Source organism: Cotesia typhae, unplaced genomic scaffold (genome assembly GCF_013202065.1).
Source record: "Cotesia typhae breed Kobodo isofemale line unplaced genomic scaffold, CoteBio_Ctyphae scaffold_152, whole genome shotgun sequence".
NCBI lineage: Eukaryota > Metazoa > Arthropoda > Insecta > Hymenoptera > Braconidae > Cotesia > Cotesia typhae.
In genome coordinates this window covers 9,055,559-9,074,569 of record NW_027423776.1, presented here as the reverse complement: position 1 = coordinate 9,074,569, position 19,011 = coordinate 9,055,559, and the positions used below count along the sequence as shown (strand labels likewise).

Sequence of the window (19,011 nt, the reverse complement as noted above, 5' to 3'; positions counted from 1 at the left end):
TTAACATAGTGAATCATTTAATACTAAATTTTATTTTATACTATTTAAATTTAAAAAATGAACTTTTACGTTGAAAAAAAAATATTTACGAATTTAGAAAATATAAATTATAATAAACTTATCGATTTTTAACCAGCCGACTATTACTTTTAATTATTTCAATGACTTTATCTGGTATTTGGAATTTCTTTAGTTTATTTTGGAGTCCGATCTGAAAGTGTTGAACCAAGGATTTACTGGATCGGTGTAGTAAAAACTGCAATGAAAGCAATGATCAATAACGTATTCCAACGAACCGAAAAAATTATTTTAATTTAATTAAAATCAGAATAAGATTACCTGATAAGTAATTTTCATGAGGTCCCAATTTTTTTCAGAGTTCCATTTATCCATTGTGTTAGTTTTTAATAAATAATATAACATACAAATTTCTTCCCAATCTCTATAGTATTTTCCGTGTCTAAAATAATTTAAAGTATTTGCTATTAGACTTCTCAATCTATTAATTATTAGAAGTGTCTATTCACAAGTAAAAAAGTCCTGATAAGTCCACGTTGCGTGAATGTAAATGCCTTTACATTTAGAAATTTTTTACGTGTAAATAGACATGTCCTTTATTTTTAATCTCGCGAGTAAAAAAATTTTATCTTACAAATCAGGTCTAGCTTTCGCCCATTCAGCTTCATTTTCATTTTTTTCCAACCATTGTTTTATCTCATCCTCTAAATGTGCATCGTTGATTTGAATATCATTTGAAGATGAGGCAGTTTGGCCAACGAGCTTTGAGACGGAAGGTTTATTATCAAGAGGACTATTATTTTTAAGATTTTCTTTATCTCTTAAAGACTCACTAGCATTTTTGGCTGAAAGAGTTTGTGCTTCATTAAAACTATCATCTGAACTATCATCAGCATCACTATTATGTTCAAGATTTTTTTTATCTTTTAAAGATTGACTTTTGGCTGAACGAGTTGATGCTTTATTAAAACCATCATTTTCACTATCTGAACTATTCAAAATTATTTGAGAATTCGCTTCATTTTTTACAACTGGAACTTGCAATGGTTTTTTAGAACTAATTGTATCACTATCTGATTCACTTGATTCAGAAATAATGTATTTATTCTTATAATTACTAGCTCTGTCACGGCTAGCATGTTCTTGTCTAAGCACCTGCAAATCATCAATTCAATTTATTTGAATAGTGTCCACAATAAAGACTCAGAAGTTGTCAAATTTTAGAATTTTTTTAATAATTCAATTTTTGTAATTAAAATTTTTTTTTTTTTAATTTTTGTTTTATTTTATTTAGTAAAAAAAATTTCTAAAAATTGACAGCTGTCGGCTAACTTCAGTTTCATATTTTTATAGCCTTACATTATTATTATTTTGTACCTGGGAGATTTTACATTCAACTTTAACCGGATCTACTGGCTGAATTCTAAAAATTATTTTTGAATAAAGATTTTTATAATAAAGATAAATTTAATAATAAAAATTAATATTTGTACCTGAAACTGGTCGACGGACTCGTTGATTTGCTCGGAGATGTAGTTTTAGAGTTATTGTGAGAATTAGGTATCACATCATCATCGTTACCTCCTTTTGTAGCATCACTGTCATCAAATGAATCATCCCTAAAAAATATAAATATATATTTTACTTTAGATGACAGTCAAAACAGTGCTAATGTAATTTTTGATAAAAAAATATAGAATCAGAAGTGGAATTTTTTTTTTATAAAAAAACTTGACTAAATATATAAATAAATAAATAAATAAATGAAAACCTTGTCTCTTCCGCCGAATCATCATCTGAATTCTCTTGCATTATATCCTCTAAAGCTTGAGTTTCAGCAAGATCTTCATAGTCTAGTGATTCTTTCCAAAGATCTGGTGAATTGCAAGGGCAGAAGTCTCCCTCAAACATTTTTTATTTATTTATTTTTTTTTTTTTTAATGATTCAAAAATAATAAACAATTTACATAATTATGTTCAGCATTTAGTAGTAAGGTTAAATGAAAATTAAATTGTATGACTTAAAATGTAAACACGGGGTCGCACATGTTTTTGAATGTGAAGTAAGCAAGTGGCGCCATCTGTCACGATTTTTAGTGCCGGTATTCTACCGTGTGGCGCTGCAGTAGGTTTATTTTACAGATTCTAGATATTTTCTTTTTTTTCATTACAGCGTTAAAAAATTATTTGATTGCGATTGCGGACATCTTCAACGTAGCTTCAAGTATTATCACAAAAAATATTTATGAAAAAAAATTTTGAATTAATGAAAAGGTTTATTCTAAGATTATAATGATATTTAAGGTAGCTATCTTGACAATGTTTTAATTTTTTTTAAGAAAAAAATTTGTCCTAAAAATTTATTTTTAAAAAATTGCATTTTTTCCTTTTTTAAATTTCTACGTGTCAATTATTTTTATCATTTCTTTTTTGCCGTAATTTTTATGTTATTCAATTCTTAAAATTATCAATGACACTGAAGTTGACAGACATTAAAAATTTTTTTTAAATTTTATAGCAAGTAAATTATTATTAAAAAAAAATTAACTTTGAAAAAATTGCACGTATAATTTTTTAAATCTTTTACAAGTGAAAGTTTTTCTTTTAATTTTTTTGTGATAATTTTTTCAACAAAAAAAATAATAAAAATTTTCAGATGTCAACTAATTTAATTTTTATTAACAAGTAATATGTATAAAAATAAATAACTTAACTATTTTTTATGAAATTTTCAGCAAACATCTTAATAGTAGGTTACATGAAACTAATCGGATTTGGTATCGTTTAAAAAGTCTTAAAGCTAGGCTGATACCTTATACAATCATCACAGAATAAAAGTTTCTTATTCAGAAAACTGTATTTACGTAAATGGATTTCACATTGAGGTTTTTATTATTGGAAAAAAAGGCTATAAAATTTTTATTGCAGTTCTCACTTCATTACTCGGATATTTTACGCATCATTGCGTGAGTAATGTTAAGGATCGTCGAATTTCAAGTATCAAAACTTTTACAATTACATTAACCAGGTATTTAAAAAAAAATATTTTTCATTTTTTGGTAAAAGCTACTCAACAATTTTTTTTTCTCCGATTATACATCAAGAACAATACAAAGAAGTAATATGCTTTTATTATTTACAAATAATTACTTCTAAATTCGATAACCAATAAATATTAAATAACTGTACAAAGTATATAAAACCAGAGCTGTCGGTTTATACCCTTCAGTCAATCCGTCATACATCGATCAACAATGCGAATTTTTTTTTTAATCATCATGCTCTCAGCAGTCGTGAATTCAAATGATCAGTTAGATAATAATAGAAGAAAAGTATTTAATAAAAAATTATCTGACTCATCAGCACGAACAGAAAGTCTAGGACGTCTTCTTAAGCATATCTTCCGTAAATATTTTAATGGCTGCACTGTAATTATGATGTACGGCGATAAAATATACACCGAGTACCCAGGATTGTTGAATATGTTAAATGAAGAATTATCAAGCGTGTCATTCATCAGGAGAGACTTCAATAACTCCCAGAGCGAGTCATCGGACAAGTTACAATTCAAGTGCTACAACTATCTTCTTTTTTTGAACAACATTTACAGTTTGCAAAATACCTTGTCGAGACAAAATAATAAAAAAGTAGTTGTTGTATCGCAATCGACACCATGGACCGTGAAAGAATTTTTGAAGAGTTTTCCGTCAAGGTCCTACATCAATTTGTTGATTATATCCCACACTATGAGTGAAAGAACTGAGGTAATCTTATATCTTTAAAAACGTCAAAATTTAAAAAAGTAAAATGCAATTTAACAAAAGTAATTATTTAATAAATCAAAATTTTATTTATTTATAGTTCACAAGTAACGGCAATCACATAGTGACTGCAAGGTTGCTAGTGCTAAATAATAAAAAGAACAATAATTATGTAAATTAAATTTAATTATAGTATTTATTTAAGTAGCCAGGTTCTTATTTGCTGTATACCCATAAGCTGTATGCCGACGGAAGTGGTGCAAGTTATCCAACTCTGTTGACTTCTTGGATTAGAGATCATTCGACACAAAAGGCAATCGATCTCTTTCCCGAGAAACTAACTGGAGGTTTCAAGGGCCACAGATTACTCATTGCGACCGCCCACCAATCTCCTTTTGCCATTAGAACGTAAGTTATTTATCATCAATCAACTACACACAAGCTTCTTTATTACTTGTAGGATAAGACTATTGAATCACCGTCTGTAATTCTATTATTAACAAATGTCATATTGATTTTGAAATTTCATAACTATCAGCGGAATCGATTGGGATGGAATAGACATACGTATTGTAAAATTGCTTAGTAAAACTCTAAATTTTACCGCTGACTTCCGTGATCCCGTTACGATTAACAGGTTTGCATTTACATACATTATGTTACGATATTGCGTTACTTGATTAATCTATCATCTTAATAGTACTAGTTTTATTATTATATAATATATATATATATATATATATATATATATATATATATATATATATATATATATATATATATATATATATATATTTTTCCCTTTACTTAGTATTAACATACAGCATATTACATCCATAAATCAATATTTATCAACTGATCAATTAAATAGTATTTATTACGTCTAGTCCAATTTACGCTGCGACTACGGATGTTATCACCGGAAAAGCATCTGTAGCAGCCGGTGGAATTTACAAAACAACCAATATTACGTCAGTCTTGGATACATCCGCGTCTCATATGGAGGATTGCGCTGCATTTATTTCTTCATCGTCACTGGCATTACCCAAGTATCGAGCCGTCATGGGACCTTTTCAACCCGGCGTCTGGGTTCTCATATGCATTGTTTACTTTATTGCCATTATCCCATTGACAATGAACACTGATTACAGTTTGAGTTCTTTGATAACGAGACCTGGAAGACTTATACACATGTTCTGGTTTGTCTTCAGTACATTTACTAATAGTTTTGCTGTCAAAGATCCTTTGACTGTTGATGGATTTGCCAAAAATTCAACAGCGCTTCTTATCGGTACCACTTTTTTTATTTTTTTATTTTTGTGTAAAAGCAAAAAAATTTTTTTAAATATAAAACCAGAATGATCTGTTAATTTTAAATTGTTGACTTAAGAAATTAATAATTGAATGTTTAATTTCAGGTTTCTACTGGGCCTTTACAATAATTATAACGTCTTGTTACACTGGGTCAATTATAGCTTTTATTACAGTACCGATGTTTCCAGAATCAATAGACACTATCGATCAGCTTCTGGATGAAGGTTACGATGTCGCAACTTTGGGTAACTAAAGCCTTGTACTTTCAAAATTAACCAATTACTCGTTTTAATTATTACTTAGATCATGACGGCTGGGAAAAATGGTTCAATTGGAGCACAATTGATGATCCGGTAGCTGTTAAATTATTGAAATCTCTGGAGTATGTACCAACAATTGAAGAAGGAGTTAGAAATGCAAGCAGTTCTTTTTTTTGGTCTTACACATTTCTTGGATCAAAAATAGCTCTCGAGTATCTTGTTCAGTCCGATTATACTCCCAGGTAATTATAATTAAAAAGAGAGAGTTAGGCTGTAAATATTAATTGTAACGGTTATATTCGATAGTAATTGGGCATGTTTTTATTGCAGCTGGTCGACGAGGCGATCAACTATGCATATCACCAAGGAATGTTTCACTAACTTTGGAGTTACTTTGGTATTACCCAAGGACTCGATATACACTCAGACTTTTGATACAGTAATAATGCGAGCCCGACAATCTGGTTTGACTCAGAAAATAATCCGGGATGTTGAGTGGGATCTTCAGAGAACGGCCGAAGGAACTCGTCTACCAGTTATTATTATTATTATTATTATTATTATTATTATTATTATTATTATTATTATTAATAAAAATATTATTTTAAAACAGTCATGCAATAATTGACTTATCACATTTATAATTTATTATTTATAATTAGATTTCCGAGGATTACAAGCGACGAAAAGTTATTATAGAAGAAAGACCACTAGCTTTAGATGACACCGAAGGCATGTTCCTCGTTCTCGGTGCAGGGATCCTTATTGCTAGTCTAGTCCTCGGAATTGAGTGCTGTCTGAAACGCTTAAAAAAAAAGCACACTGTTGCTGACGCTGGAACAACTTTTACGTCACTTGCTACCACGCCGCGTATGAGTTTCCTGACAGTTCCAAACCAGCCTTGGGATATCGAAAATTCAAACTGCTCTCCGAGACCTCGGAGATTCATACGAGGTAGCATTTAAATAATATTTTTTATTTCATCAGCGAGCAATCAAATGGACTGGTAATGTTTTTTTATTTTTTATCTATATTATTAAGAGAATAAGAAAAATTTTGTGTCCAGGAATTTTGTTCTTGATGACTGTAACATCGGGATGAGCTTATATCTTTAAAAACGTCAATATTTAAGAAAGTACAGTGCAATTTAACAAAAGTCATTATTAAATAAAGCAAAATTTTATTTATTTATCGTTCACAAGTTACGGCAGCCACACAGTGACTGCAAGGTTGCTAGTTTTTATTATTTATGTATTTTATAATAGTTCATATTTTTATTACTTGTCAATACATTCTTCTATTATCTATCTATTTATTTATGTTTTAAATAAATCTTATGTTAGATATTGTGGGAAGATTTAAATAACTTTTCATCTTATTACTAGAAAATTGAGAATGTGGTTTACCGTTAACCTTTTATGCCGTCATACTGTCATTACTTTTTACAAAGAAATTATTCCTGTTCTTATCTCAATTTACTTTTTTTTTTTATTTTTTGAATTTAATTTTAGAAATAGACATACATTTTTTTATTTGATATTTTTAAATTCTGGAATTTACAGCAACGCCTTAAAATTATTTTAATCATCAGTTTATGCAATTTTAAAAAAATTCTACAAGTAAAATTAAATTTAATAGTTAATAAAAGAGCTCCTAGTAAATTTTTACGAACGTAAATATGTTTTATCGATAAATTATCTAACAATCGAAGCATCGAGAAAAATTTTATTGTTCTTAACTTTAATTAATTAAATAAAAATTATCAACTCTCGGCGTATCCTGTTATTTTTATTAATTTGCAAATTACTGATTCTTAAATACCAATAAAAATTAGTAACTTTCAAATTTAAACTAACGGATAGTTAAATAATTAGATTTATCTACAAAAAGAGTTTAGCTTAGTTAATTTCACTGTACTATAAATTATAACATTTAAAAAACAATCTTAGATTGTAAACTTTCTATTATTTCACCTATAATTACACTGAGACTTGATGCGCATCAGCAGATGTGTCGAATGACAATTACAAAAAGGCAAATAAAATAATAATATCCATATAAATAATCTTCTAAGATATTTAGAATTAATAATATTTATATAAATCAAAATAAATAGCTAAAAATAATCGTAAAGATGACATTTATTTAATTTTAGCAGCAACTAAAGTTTAAATAAATTTACCTATACTTAAATGTTATAATATTTATGTGTATATAATATAAAATAAAAATAAGAAAGGAAGTTTATTACTACAGTACGACATAAAAAAAGGCAAAACATGCCAGGTAAGAAATAATAAACGCATCTTTTATTTATTTATTTATTCAAATAATTTACTTAGTATTCCAATTATTTTAGTAGACCTTAAAGTGTTGAGTTAGTCACCTGGATTCACACGCACTTGATACATGTGTTATTTTTATAAATAAAACCACAATGATTCCTCATCGTTTGATGTCCTTGTCACAATTCTCATAAAACTACTGGGAAAGTAATGAAAGATGCATCAAAGATTTTAAAAGAGCTGTATTTATAAATATATGTGCGTGTGACAGCAATTACCGAGTCTACATTTCACTTTCAATTATCATCATCATCGGTAAGTTTTTTTTTTTTTTGACTTTTTATTATTACAATAAGAATAATAACAACTGAAGCACTTTTTTGGCTACTTGTAACAAGTAGAAGTGCAGATAACAAACAAAGGCATCCGTAATAATAGCCAGCTGCAAGGTAAATGCTACGCTGAATATCCGGGATTCAGTTTAGTTTTTCATCATATGTATTTACAATATCTCTTCATCTCTTTGATACATTGGAGGCTCTAGAAGCAGGCCTGCTCGTGTCCTCCGAACTGGATTTTTTATCCAGTCTTTGAACAAGCAAATAAATATTTTCTCAATAAATTTATTGCACATAAAAATCCATATTAAATTAAATTTACAATCTTACCCGTTGCTTTTGGAAGAACTGCGCTTAAACATGGCACTTAATTTTTTCTTTAAATTTTTCTTCTCTACTTTAGTGTCATCTATACTTGCTTCTGATCCCGAAGTCTAAAAAAAAAAAATCAATTATTTAATTTTTTTTATAATTTATGATTATTTAAAAATTATATTAATAATTTTAGGTAATTATTTTATCAATTACCTGTATAGAAAAATCAAAAGAACTATTAGGATCGTCAACACTCGCAGACTTTGTTAATTTACTCGTTATTTTTCTCATAAGATTTTTGTTGTACTTCTTATCCCGCTGAATCATTTCGCTCTTCGTCGAGCCTCCAGACAGCCGGCTGTAAAAATATAGAATTTTATTAATGATATTATTCTTAAAATATCGCTAAAAAAACAGAATATATATTTACCTGTCTACACTAGAATCTCTTTGAAGACTGAAATGTCTTGTATCAACTTCAGAGTCTAAGGACTGTATGCTCGAAATATTGCTATCAGTTCCCCAAATCGATTGATCGTTCTTTCCAGAGGTCTGCTCTAAAGATAAACTCTTACGCTTGAGACTCGGTTTGGAGCGAGCCGATGTCGAAGACCCTCGTCCACTGTCTTCATCAATAGAGCTAGACCTAAAATTTAATTCACATATTTACAAGCTTATCATTTACCAAGAATCCTACCAATGGAATAAATAAATAATTAATACCTCTTTGTAAGTTTTTTCTTCGATGAAACATCACTTCTAGCCAATACCTTCTTTGATTCTTGTAATTCTTTGGCTACTTCCATTAATTTACTAATCGTGTACTCAAGTTTTTCTGTCTTTCCACTCAAGTTGATTGTCGCTGTAAAAAATTTCATTCATTCATCAAACTTATTAAACTTTTTGATTTTTTAGTAGTCAATTTTTTATTTCAAGTTTTTGGAGGAGTTTTTAATAGTTTGTTGGTTCTATAAATTTTTTCCGTCATATTTGTCCATTAAATTATTTGTAATTGATTCTGTGATAGTACTATTATTTTTAAAATTTATTTAAAAATTATTCAAACTATGTGTAGTGTAATTAAAAATATAAAAAAACCTTTTAAATCTTCCCTAGACTCTAGCATGGGCGAAGATTCCCGTGACTTTGGTCCCTTGGTTCTTCTCGGAGGCGTCGGAGTGTAATTATCTGGAGTTTTACCGGGAGAATCAACCTTGTTACTCAACTCCGGGAATAACTTCATCAAATCATCGACCTGGCTCAGCAAAATATTAATATTTCTGGCCTCTATTTGCTCCATACGTCTTTTACTCATAATCAAGTCCTTAAATTCCTCTCTTTCTTTCTCGTGTCTCTCCTTTTCGCGTCTCATTTTCTCGTTACTTGTCCTCAGCTTCGCGTGGGCATCTCTCAACTCCAGAAGGTCACATTGTAACTATAGTAGTAAATAAACGTTAAAACTGACACAATAATTACAATTCTGTAAGCTTTAAATCAATTGATTGATAATGCTCGATAACCAATAAAAATAGTAATAAATATAAGTTACTAACTAACTAACTAACGAATAAACCAACAAACAGACTAACTTCGATCAATTTCTTCTTATTTTCCTCCTTCTCCTCATCGAATATCTTCTTCATCTGGTCCTGGCGACGCTTGTTCTCCAGACGCTCCTTGTCACGCTCCCGCTCGACCTTTAACGAGAGACGAGTTGATAAATGCACGCCCACATACAGACATATAACCGCAATCTTAATACACAATACTATAAAATAAATAAATGAAATAGAAGAAATAAAAGGTTCAATAAGAATAAGATAGTACAACTATTTATACTTTTATTATTACTCCTGTTGTAGTTGTTACCGTAGTTATTACTGTTGCTTTTGTTGTTACTGTTCTTTTTGTTGTTTTAACAAACCTCAGTACACGTTACTTGTTACTTACCTCGTACAATGTCTGGCGTAAATCCCTAGCAAGCGTTGCGGTCTCTTGTAATAGCCTCTGCTGTTCTTCTCTTTCTTTCTGCCAGGCAAGCTCAATGCGTGCCTTTAAACCTGGAATTTTAGTTCGACCGCTTGCTAAAATCCGCTCCTCCTCCAGCTGTAATTCAACATATTTTTTTTATTTTGTCTTTTGTCATATTAAAATATCTAAGTAATACGCAATACTTATTACAACAAAGATAAAGTATTTTATAACACGCTTCAGATATTTTATTTTTTATTTTCATGCTATACATCTTTAAAAAAAAAAAAGTAGCAAGAGAAATCTTAAGAAAACTACAAAAAAAAAATTTTACAAATTTTTTCTCGTCTTAAAAAATGTCTACGGACTTTAAAAAATTTTTTTCCATTGTTTCGCTGAAAAGTCTTTTTAGAAAATTTAATGCCCTTCAATTTGACGTAATCAAAAAGCCTGTACGATAATTTACCGCGGAGTTATCGTCAGTCAAAGCAAAAAAGTACTTTTTCACTTTAACAATCAATAACTCCGGAAATAATGATCGTATAGAAAATCAAAGGACGGTTTTGAAAACTACAGAATATTCTCTGTAAGATACTGTGAATAGCTTTTGTCAAAAAAATTTTTTTTTAATTGAAAACTTTGACTGAAAAAACGACAAAAATTCGCATAATTAAGGATATTTGGATAACTTGATATAACTTTGGATAAAATGGATGAACAAAGGATATCGTCGGTAATTTTTCAATCTCCAAGTGTCCTCTAAAATCTCTGAAAAATTCAAAGCGCTGCGATTTTTGAGCCATATGTATTTTCTAAATTAGTTTGATGAACTGAGACAAGATGTATCAAAATTTTTGAAAAGTTCCGTCATGAGAACCAATGAATAGATTTCTATGAAAGCTACTAAAAAAAAAAAGAGAAAAAATGCTGTAATAGTAAGGCACAAAAAAAATTTTTTTTCGATTCATTCATTTCAGTAATCAATTAATATGAAAAAAAAAACTTGAAATTGTTTTTATATATACTCGACTACTTTTTTATAACAGATTTTTTTTTTCAACGCTGTGATGTAAGATTTGTGTCAATACTTAAATCTCTCCTACTCAAAAGTGTATTGCATTATATATTTCCATGCATATAAAGCCAGGAAAAATGATAAATAATTCTAACAAGATGAAGAATAAGTAATAATACTACCTCATTTATTCTTGACTGCATTTCAGACAATTTAATCTGCCAGCCAGATCGTTCAGACACTAATTCAGTCTTGAGCTTAGAAGCTTCCAATTTACTTTCTGATAGCTCATCTTCCATCATACTGATCTGTTGCTCCAGTGTAGAAACGTTTGTACCGGTAGACTCTTCGTCCTGTCGATCATAAATAATAAAACTTGAAATGCGATAATTAAACATTTATTTATAAATAAAAGGCTTAACAATAAATAGAGAATGACACAGAGGGAAGTGACCTCATCTGATTTTCCAGTTGACGTAGTAGAGGGTCTTCGCTGACGAGTCGCCTTGAGCTCGGCAATAGTCTTCTGGGCGCCCTCCATCATATGCTTATAAGTGTCTCTCTCGCGTTTATAACGCGACAATTGATTTTGAATTGACTGTATTTCATCATTTATTGCCTTTATTCTCTGTTCATAACGCAGTTTACACTGAGCAAGATCCGTCTTTCTCGCCTTCTCAGCGTCGGCGAGCAAACTCTTGGTCTTTCGTAACTCGTTGTCCAACGCCGAAGTGTCGGCTGATAAATTTCGTTGGAACTTATTCACAGCATTGTAATCGTTTAATTTACTTGTCAAGTCATCGTTCTGAAATTATATTAAACTTATATATTATTACATCATCAGCCTATTAATAAAACTCATTGTTTTTATTATTATACTGATAGAAGGATTTGTTTAGATTTAATAAATTTTATTAGCAGTTAAGAAATTATTTATTAAATGCAATGTTTAAAAATATTTATTAAATTTTAATAAATTTAATAATTTATCTGTCTTTAAATATTGTCTTTAAATAAATTAAATTATTAATAGTTAGCAAATCCTCCTAACAATGTATAACTATAAACATAAATGCAAACCATTTTTCTCATATCCTCTAATTGAATTCTCAATGATTCATTTTCTTTAACAATACGACTAATTTCTTCCTTAGATTCTTCTAATTGTCCATTAACCGTTGAGGATCTCTCACGTTCTCTCAGCATTTCCTTAAATCCCATTCAAACAATTACAATTATTTATCATTTTTAAATTAATTGGCTATCAAACCAATCCATAAATATTATTTTTTATACTATACACTTAATTGCGTACCTCCAATCGTGATATTTCTTTTTTCCAAGTAATTTCTTTAAGCCGATTAGCTTCTTCAAGATATCGAACACGTTCTTCCGTATTTTCTAATTGATTTTTATAATCTCCTATATGACTATCAATAAAAATAAAAACTTAATTCTTCTTTCAATTTTATCAAAAAAAAAAAAAAAAAAAAAATGTTAAAGTTTACTGAACTTTTGCCGACAGTATAATTTTTAATAATTTATTTTACCTATTTAAAATCTCAACTTGATTCTCCAACTGTCGTTTAGCATCCTGCAAAGCTGCATGTTTTGTATGCAGACCGTCAAACAACTCCTGACCTTTTTTTATCTCTTCTTCTAAAACTAGAAGTCGAAAAGCAAATAATTAAATTACAATACAGCAAATTTAAAAAATTAAAAACCAAAAATTTAACAAACTTGTAATTTTTTCAGTGTAAGTTTGCTTAAGATCGGCCATTTTTTTGGCACTAGCTCCTGCTTTTTCTAAGGCTGCTAATTTTTTCTTCAAATTGATGAGTTCTGTATCTTTAGCCAGTCTATCTTCTTCAATCTGAGCCTTCAATTTGTCTCTTTCTTTTTTAACTTCCGCTAGCTCAGCGGTCGCTTTGGCCACTTTCATCGAAGTTGATGACTTAATGCCCTCAAATTCCGTTTTCAATTTCTTCAATTCACTTTCAACTAATGACTTTGATTGCTCCAACTGAATTAAAAATAAAAAACAAAATTTAAAGGTCAATAAAAAAAAAAAAAGCTCTTAAATAATACTAAAAAAAAAATTTGAATAATTTTTTTAATACTCATTTGATTATATATTCAAAATAGTAATAATAATAATGATAATAAATTACTTTGGCAGCATTCTTTAACATTCTACTTTCTTTTTCAGTGGACATTGTTAAATCGTCTTGTAACTTCTTACATCGTTCTCTCTCGGCATTTAATTCTTTTCTTAATTCATTTACAGTTACTTCCATCTTAGCGTTATTTTTCTCCGATGACATTGCTGTTTCTAAATCCTTTTTCAACTGTAAAACTTCATTATAAACCTTAAGCTTTTCAGCAGACAGTGATAGTAATTTTGATTTTAATTTCTCTTTTTCTTCTTGTAATTTTGATTTTTCTGATTCCCAAATTTTGCGGTCTGACTCTCTGGCAGCTGTAGATTCATTTAATTTTTTTCTCACTAAAAATACATTAAATTTCATTAAGGGGGTAAGAATATGTTCCTGAAAGGATTTTTCGTAATTTTAATTATTTTCAGAATTACAGCTAATTTAGTTAAACGATTCCGGCTGAGTTCTCAAACTTTAAGCGCGTTTTTCTCGGAATTACTTTTTTGAAAACGGTGTGCATGATATCTCGAGTTTTACTCAACCGATTCACTTGAAATTTTACACAGAGTTCTTTTATACTTTACAGTATCGCACTACAAAGCGTTTTTGAAAAAAAAATTTTTTTATATTTTTAAAAAATTCCGAACGGCAGAAAAACATGAAAAAAAACAAAACATATTTTTCAAACCATCGCCGTTTTGTGAAAAAATTTTTTTTTCTTTAAAATATCTCGTAGTGCGGTAACTGAATCCTTCCTCTTTAAGGACTATTAATTTTTTTCCATTTCTGGTTACTGGAAGGATCGAAATCCTGCACACCAGAATGTACCATTTTTTCATCAGTCCCCACTTTGGTCTGCAGTTTTTTTTAATTTTATTAATGTTTTGTAATATTTAAATATCAATAAAAAACATAAAACAGAATATCCTCTAAAAAAAAAAAGAAACCCCAGCTTTTTTTTTTTATAAACTAAAAAAAAAAACTTACAATTTTGCGGGTCGCTTTTGATATCCGATTTATTGGCTTCTCTTTCTTTTGCCAAATCGCGCATCGCATTGTCGAATTTCTGCTGAAGCAATTCGTTTTCTTTGGCAAGTTTGTCAAACTTAAGCGAACTGTCTTGCCCCCTAGCAGCGGGCGAATCAATACAAAGATTAATAATGTCCCCAAAAACAGTGTATACTTCACCTGAAGAAATGAAGAAATGAATTTATGTTTTTAAAACTAATTACAAATAAATTACCGAGTTCTTTTTCTACATCCTCTAACATCTTTCTTAACTGTACTTTAGATGGATGGTCATTGAATTTGGAGCCTCGAGTTTTAAACTCAGTTCCAAGTTTTTTGAGGACTTCTTCAACTTTTTTTATCTGAAATGAAACTTGAAAGATTAATATCAGTGACTAATTAGTGACGGTGGTAAAGTAAAAACAATGAATTAAATAAAAAAAAAAAAAAAGAAAGAAACTATAATACCTCTTCGTGTTTGTTTTCTAATTCACTTTTTTCAGCCTCTAACTGTTCAGTCTTTCGTTCCATCTTTCGTAATTTGAAGGAAAGAATTCGGCAGTTTTTGTTCGCCTGGTCGACACTCTTCTTTAACTCGCCGTACTCATCAGCTTGCTCCTCCCTGCAATATTAATAGCAGTGAGTTAATGTTAAAAAATGAAAGTAATTACTTAAAATGATTTACCGCAGGCGATAAATAATAATATTAATAAAATGGCTTAAACAACTAAAAGTATAAAAATAACCTAAAGTTATCCTGCATCTCATAAATTTCCTCTTCCAATTCCCGTATTTCTTTCTTCATGTCCTCATTCTCATCCATAAGAGTCTCGCAAAGAGTTTCTGCGGCCTTGAGCTTCGACTTGAGCTCCTCAACGGCCTTTTCTCGCTCACTCTTCCCGCCTTTCGACTCAGTATCTTTTTCAAGATTTTTCAACCGTGCAAGGAGAGTCATCTTTTCCTCGTTCAAGGCTACATAAAAAAAAAAAAAAACATTAAATATTAAAGGATAATTTATTATTTTTAAATATTTTTCATCATTATTTAATTTCCTTACGGCTTGTCTTCTCCCTTTCTTAAACTATCATCATTATTAACAATTCAATAAACATTAAATATTTAATTTATAAGCTATTTCAAACCTTCGTTCTTGGATTGTAATTCTTTAAGTGATTTTTGCAGCCTCGACATTTCACTACTCTTAGGCGTTTTAGCAGATACTGAATCCATAGTTGCAAGTCTTCGTAAAAGTATTTCGCTTTTTTCCCTTTCAACCCTCTCGCAACGCGCCTTCATATCACTCAGCTGAGTCTTAAGACTTTCCAATTCATTTATTTCACGATTATTATTATCTTTTTTTTCTACGTCTTTTTTATAGTCCGCTTTTCTCACCTAGATATCAATACAACAATACTCATTATTATTTTATTGAAAATTAAAAGTTTAATCATAACATAAACCATTTCTTCACAACTCACAAATCATTAATCATGAACATTTATCATAGTCATAACAATATCAAAGAAAAAAAAAATTATGTTGACTGGCATTAGAAATTTTTTAATAATTTTATAGCAATAAAATTATTATGAAAAAATATTTAATAGAAAAATTCATGTGAAAATTAAAAAAGAAATTTTTCAAATCATTTTTTTTTTTTTATTACAATTGATTTGTTATAAAAACAAGATAAAATTGACAGTTGTGGACCAACTTTAGTATCAATAATACTGTTCATCAATTATTAATTTTATTTTAACAATTAAATTACAAGTAAAAAAATTTCATGTTTAATTTTTCAAATTTTCTACACGTGAAATTTTTTAGTAAAAATTTTTTCAATAAAAAAAATTATTAAAATTTTCAAATGTCGGCTAATTAAATTTTCATTCAGCATCATGAAAAAAAAAATATTTAATGAACTACTAAATACAATCAAGGACCTACTTCTATTGGATCTACGTCTACTGGAAACCCAAACAGCAAGTAAGTAATATACTAACGAGACACACCTGAATAATAAATTCAACATCGTTTTCAGAATTATTACAAGTCTTATTAATGACCTGCTTGATCTGGAGCTTTGCTGGCTGTCGATCATTCTGCAGCGCAGTTTCGTCGATAGAGTGCCTCCTGAATGTGTAACTGTCAACCTTGGGTGAGGTGAAGCTTTTGGGCCTTGATGATGGCTTATCAGATTCCCGGGTGGAATTTGAAGACTCGACCAGACTAGGAAGATCCATCGTTGAATTCCATTCTGCAGACACTGATGATGTTGTGCTGGGTGCCTTCGACAGGTTCTCATCCTTCACTAGATTCGATGTCGATGCCCAAGTCCTTCTAGACTCGGGACTTTCACTAGATCTATTTGAGGATGGTTCCCAGCGTGACAAACTTGGTGTTGATGATGTTGTGTCTGTTTTTAAACTTGTTCTTTTTCCTGAGTGGTCTTTGTAGTCCCTAGAATTATTATAGCATTTAATTTTCCATTCATGGGGTTTTTTTTTTTTTTTTCTTAATTATGGAAACAATCATATAATTAGAAAAAGTCACAGGTATTTGGATAAATGATAAATTTATTACGACTTTGCTAAGTAGTGAAGAAACTTTTGATGTTTATTACTACCTTTTTGACCTTTACTGTTTATTACTACGTACTTGATAAATTCATAATAAATGTGACGAAACACTACAATAAGATAATAATTTAATACCGTGTTATTATTTATCTAAACACCTCCGTTGTCTAATTTATAATTACAATGTATCAAGACAAGTGCCTAATTTATATAGTATTGGAAGAGATGTTAAAGAAATTATGAAGATAAAAATAGTTTTATAGTATGTGGAGACAATTATTAAAATAGAAGTTATGAAAAACTTTTTAGTAATTGTCAACACGTCGTGACTTTGTCAAAAACAACTATTTTTATAATTTAAAAAAAAGACATGAAATATTTTTTTTAATTACCAAAAATTTGACATCTATATTATTAAAAGAATAAGGAAAACTTTGCCTCCGGTCGTATTTTTATTGTGACTGCAAGGTTGCTAATTTATATTAATACAATATTAAAAAATTTTTTCTAATCACTTTCTTTTTTATAAATAGATTATGAAGAAGATATTTCTACAGCGGAATTCCTGTTTTGTGAAATAAAAGATGAAAAAATATTTAAAGTATTTGGGCAGTATATTATAAAAGAACTCGCTATATACAGCAAGTAAAAAGTGAGTCTTGTTATTAAATTATAGAACAGTTCTCATGATTATAAAAGCGATTTTCCTAACATTCATATATGACTAGTTCTTTTGATAATAACAATAACAATAATTCTCATTATTTATAAAGTTCTTTAATCTCTTCTTTGTAAATGGTAAACAAGAAAATTAAGTAAATTTATATATCTTTAATATAAATTTTTATTATCAAAGATTGAAGTATATTTTTTCCAGTACTTTTAAATTATACAAGCTACATTGAAATAATTTTATCAGTTTAAATTACTGAGAAAAAGTAAATATTTACAAATAAACACTTGAAAAATTTTTTAACGAAATATTTTATTTCGTAATTTTTCTATTAAAATAAATACTTTTTTTAATTAGCCGTAATTTATCAATCTTTTATAATACATTAGAATAATAATCTAATTACTCAATTGACCTTAAACAAAAAGTCATCCGTTTTTTTTTCTTCAAATTTTTTTTTAAGATTCAGAAAAAAATTATTTCTTATCTTCAAGCATTTAATTTCTATTAAATATTAATTTCCTATTAAAAAAAAATTATTTCAACATCAATCACCATGACATTAATCTTAATAATTTATTTTTAGAAACTAAAATAATCACCAATTATAATTTATTAATAAAATAATTAACCTGAGGCATCTTTTGCAGCGTGTTGGCCATCGTACATGCGGATGAAAACCAAGTGGACACAAAGAGTCTCCTTTCACGCTCCCAAATGTGTGATGCATTTTGTCAAGTTCTCAAATTATCATTGAACAACGGCCGTAACAATTACAACTATTATTACTGATAATAATAATAATAATAATAATAATAATAATAATAATAATAATAATATATTTAATAATAGCAGTAAGTATAAAAAAACTCTCCATTGATTTAGGACTTAAACCCAGGCTTTTCTATTTTCTATGACGCACCTTGTTAAAACAAAGTCTATCTTTAGATCTATCAGAGAGACATTCTGAACACGCGCATAAGCTAAATTAACTCGTCGAAATATTTTCATAACAATTTATCAATCAACCGGATGTTTTTTTTTTAATAAATTTATTTATCAGCATTATTATATATTTATTATCTTCTAAATTATTTCTATAAATAAATAAAATCACTCAATAATATTTATTACATTTTAAATCTTTGAATTTTTATATTCTTCCGCGAGTAATTTTTTTTCTTCATACATAATTATCGGTATTGTAATTTATAAGCGGGTATTTTTGAGCACTAATCCAACCATTAAATTCAAGATAAATTAAATCGATTACGTAATTTTCATAAACGCACCAACATAATTTGAAATCACTTAAAGT

The 19,011-nt window shown here is 28.9% G+C and overlaps 3 protein-coding genes across 7 annotated transcripts; 1 reads left to right on the top strand and 2 right to left on the bottom strand.

Moving 5' to 3' along the window:
* Nucleotides 1–13: 13 nt before the first annotated feature.
* On the bottom strand, nt 14–2,034 carry LOC141536190 (uncharacterized). Of its 2 annotated transcripts, none has more exons than XM_074256529.1 (6): nt 1,790–2,034; nt 1,512–1,637; nt 1,396–1,441; nt 653–1,173; nt 340–460; nt 14–256 (listed from the first exon to the last, which is right to left on the bottom strand). In XM_074256529.1, the coding sequence occupies exons 1-6, from the start codon at nt 1,927–1,929 to the stop codon at nt 119–121; spliced, it is 1,092 nt and encodes a 363-aa protein (XP_074112630.1). In that variant the 5' UTR covers nt 1,930–2,034; the 3' UTR covers nt 14–118. The 2 variants fall into 2 exon arrangements, with proteins under 2 accessions (XP_074112630.1, XP_074112629.1); XM_074256528.1 differs by having other exon boundaries at nt 1,378–1,441; nt 1,790–2,033.
* A 1,447-nt stretch (nt 2,035–3,481) lies between these two features.
* Nucleotides 3,482–7,611, top strand: LOC141535791 (ionotropic receptor 21a-like). 3 transcript variants are annotated; one of them, XM_074255905.1, is made up of 9 exons: nt 3,482–3,782; nt 3,988–4,187; nt 4,318–4,416; nt 4,667–5,070; nt 5,198–5,338; nt 5,397–5,595; nt 5,684–5,888; nt 6,016–6,359; nt 7,509–7,611. In XM_074255905.1, the coding sequence occupies exons 1-8, from the start codon at nt 3,501–3,503 to the stop codon at nt 6,316–6,318; spliced, it is 1,833 nt and encodes a 610-aa protein (XP_074112006.1). In that variant the 5' UTR covers nt 3,482–3,500; the 3' UTR covers nt 6,319–6,359; nt 7,509–7,611. The 3 variants fall into 3 exon arrangements, with proteins under 3 accessions (XP_074112006.1, XP_074112007.1, XP_074112005.1); XM_074255906.1 differs by having other exon boundaries at nt 7,512–7,598; XM_074255904.1 differs by having other exon boundaries at nt 6,016–7,547.
* A 49-nt stretch (nt 7,612–7,660) lies between these two features.
* Nucleotides 7,661–19,011, bottom strand: LOC141535789 (uncharacterized). Of its 2 annotated transcripts, none has more exons than XM_074255902.1 (22): nt 18,326–19,011; nt 16,454–16,901; nt 15,584–15,833; nt 15,188–15,413; nt 14,910–15,063; nt 14,677–14,803; nt 14,421–14,621; nt 13,449–13,783; nt 13,018–13,300; nt 12,828–12,942; nt 12,593–12,707; nt 12,358–12,486; nt 11,732–12,082; nt 11,460–11,630; nt 10,242–10,397; nt 9,881–9,988; nt 9,390–9,726; nt 9,015–9,153; nt 8,722–8,937; nt 8,505–8,649; nt 8,307–8,410; nt 7,661–8,226 (listed from the first exon to the last, which is right to left on the bottom strand). In XM_074255902.1, exons 1-22 carry the CDS (start codon nt 18,421–18,423, stop codon nt 8,154–8,156), a joined length of 4,281 nt encoding a protein of 1,426 aa, XP_074112003.1. In that variant the 5' UTR covers nt 18,424–19,011; the 3' UTR covers nt 7,661–8,153. The 2 variants fall into 2 exon arrangements, with proteins under 2 accessions (XP_074112003.1, XP_074112004.1); XM_074255903.1 differs by having other exon boundaries at nt 16,508–16,901; nt 18,326–19,010.

What these genes read in the sequence shown, in the direction of transcription:
- LOC141535789 (XM_074255902.1), bottom strand. Translation starts at nt 18,423, where the DNA reads ATGCATCACACATTTGGGAGCGTGAAAGGAGACTCTTTGTGTCCACTT. An exon ending in ATGTTGAATTTATTATTCAG is followed by an intron (nt 15,834 to 16,453) that starts GTGTGTCTCGTT and finishes ATTGATATCTAG; the next exon opens with GTGAGAAAAGCGGACTATAA. An exon ending in ATAAGAAGAAATTGATCGAA is followed by an intron (nt 9,727 to 9,880) that starts GTTAGTCTGTTT and finishes TTACTACTATAG; the next exon opens with TTACAATGTGACCTTCTGGA.
- LOC141536190 (XM_074256528.1), bottom strand. Translation starts at nt 1,929, where the DNA reads ATGTTTGAGGGAGACTTCTGCCCTTGCAATTCACCAGATCTTTGGAAA. An exon ending in GATTCGGCGGAAGAGACAAG is followed by an intron (nt 1,638 to 1,789) that starts GTTTTCATTTAT and finishes TATATTTTTTAG; the next exon opens with GGATGATTCATTTGATGACA. An exon ending in AGGTACAAAATAATAATAAT is followed by an intron (nt 1,174 to 1,377) that starts GTAAGGCTATAA and finishes GATGATTTGCAG; the next exon opens with GTGCTTAGACAAGAACATGC.
- LOC141535791 (XM_074255905.1), top strand. Translation starts at nt 3,501, where the DNA reads ATGTTAAATGAAGAATTATCAAGCGTGTCATTCATCAGGAGAGACTTC. An exon ending in CTATGAGTGAAAGAACTGAG is followed by an intron (nt 3,783 to 3,987) that starts GTAATCTTATAT and finishes TTATTTAAGTAG; the next exon opens with CCAGGTTCTTATTTGCTGTA. An exon ending in GATCCCGTTACGATTAACAG is followed by an intron (nt 4,417 to 4,666) that starts GTTTGCATTTAC and finishes TATTACGTCTAG; the next exon opens with TCCAATTTACGCTGCGACTA.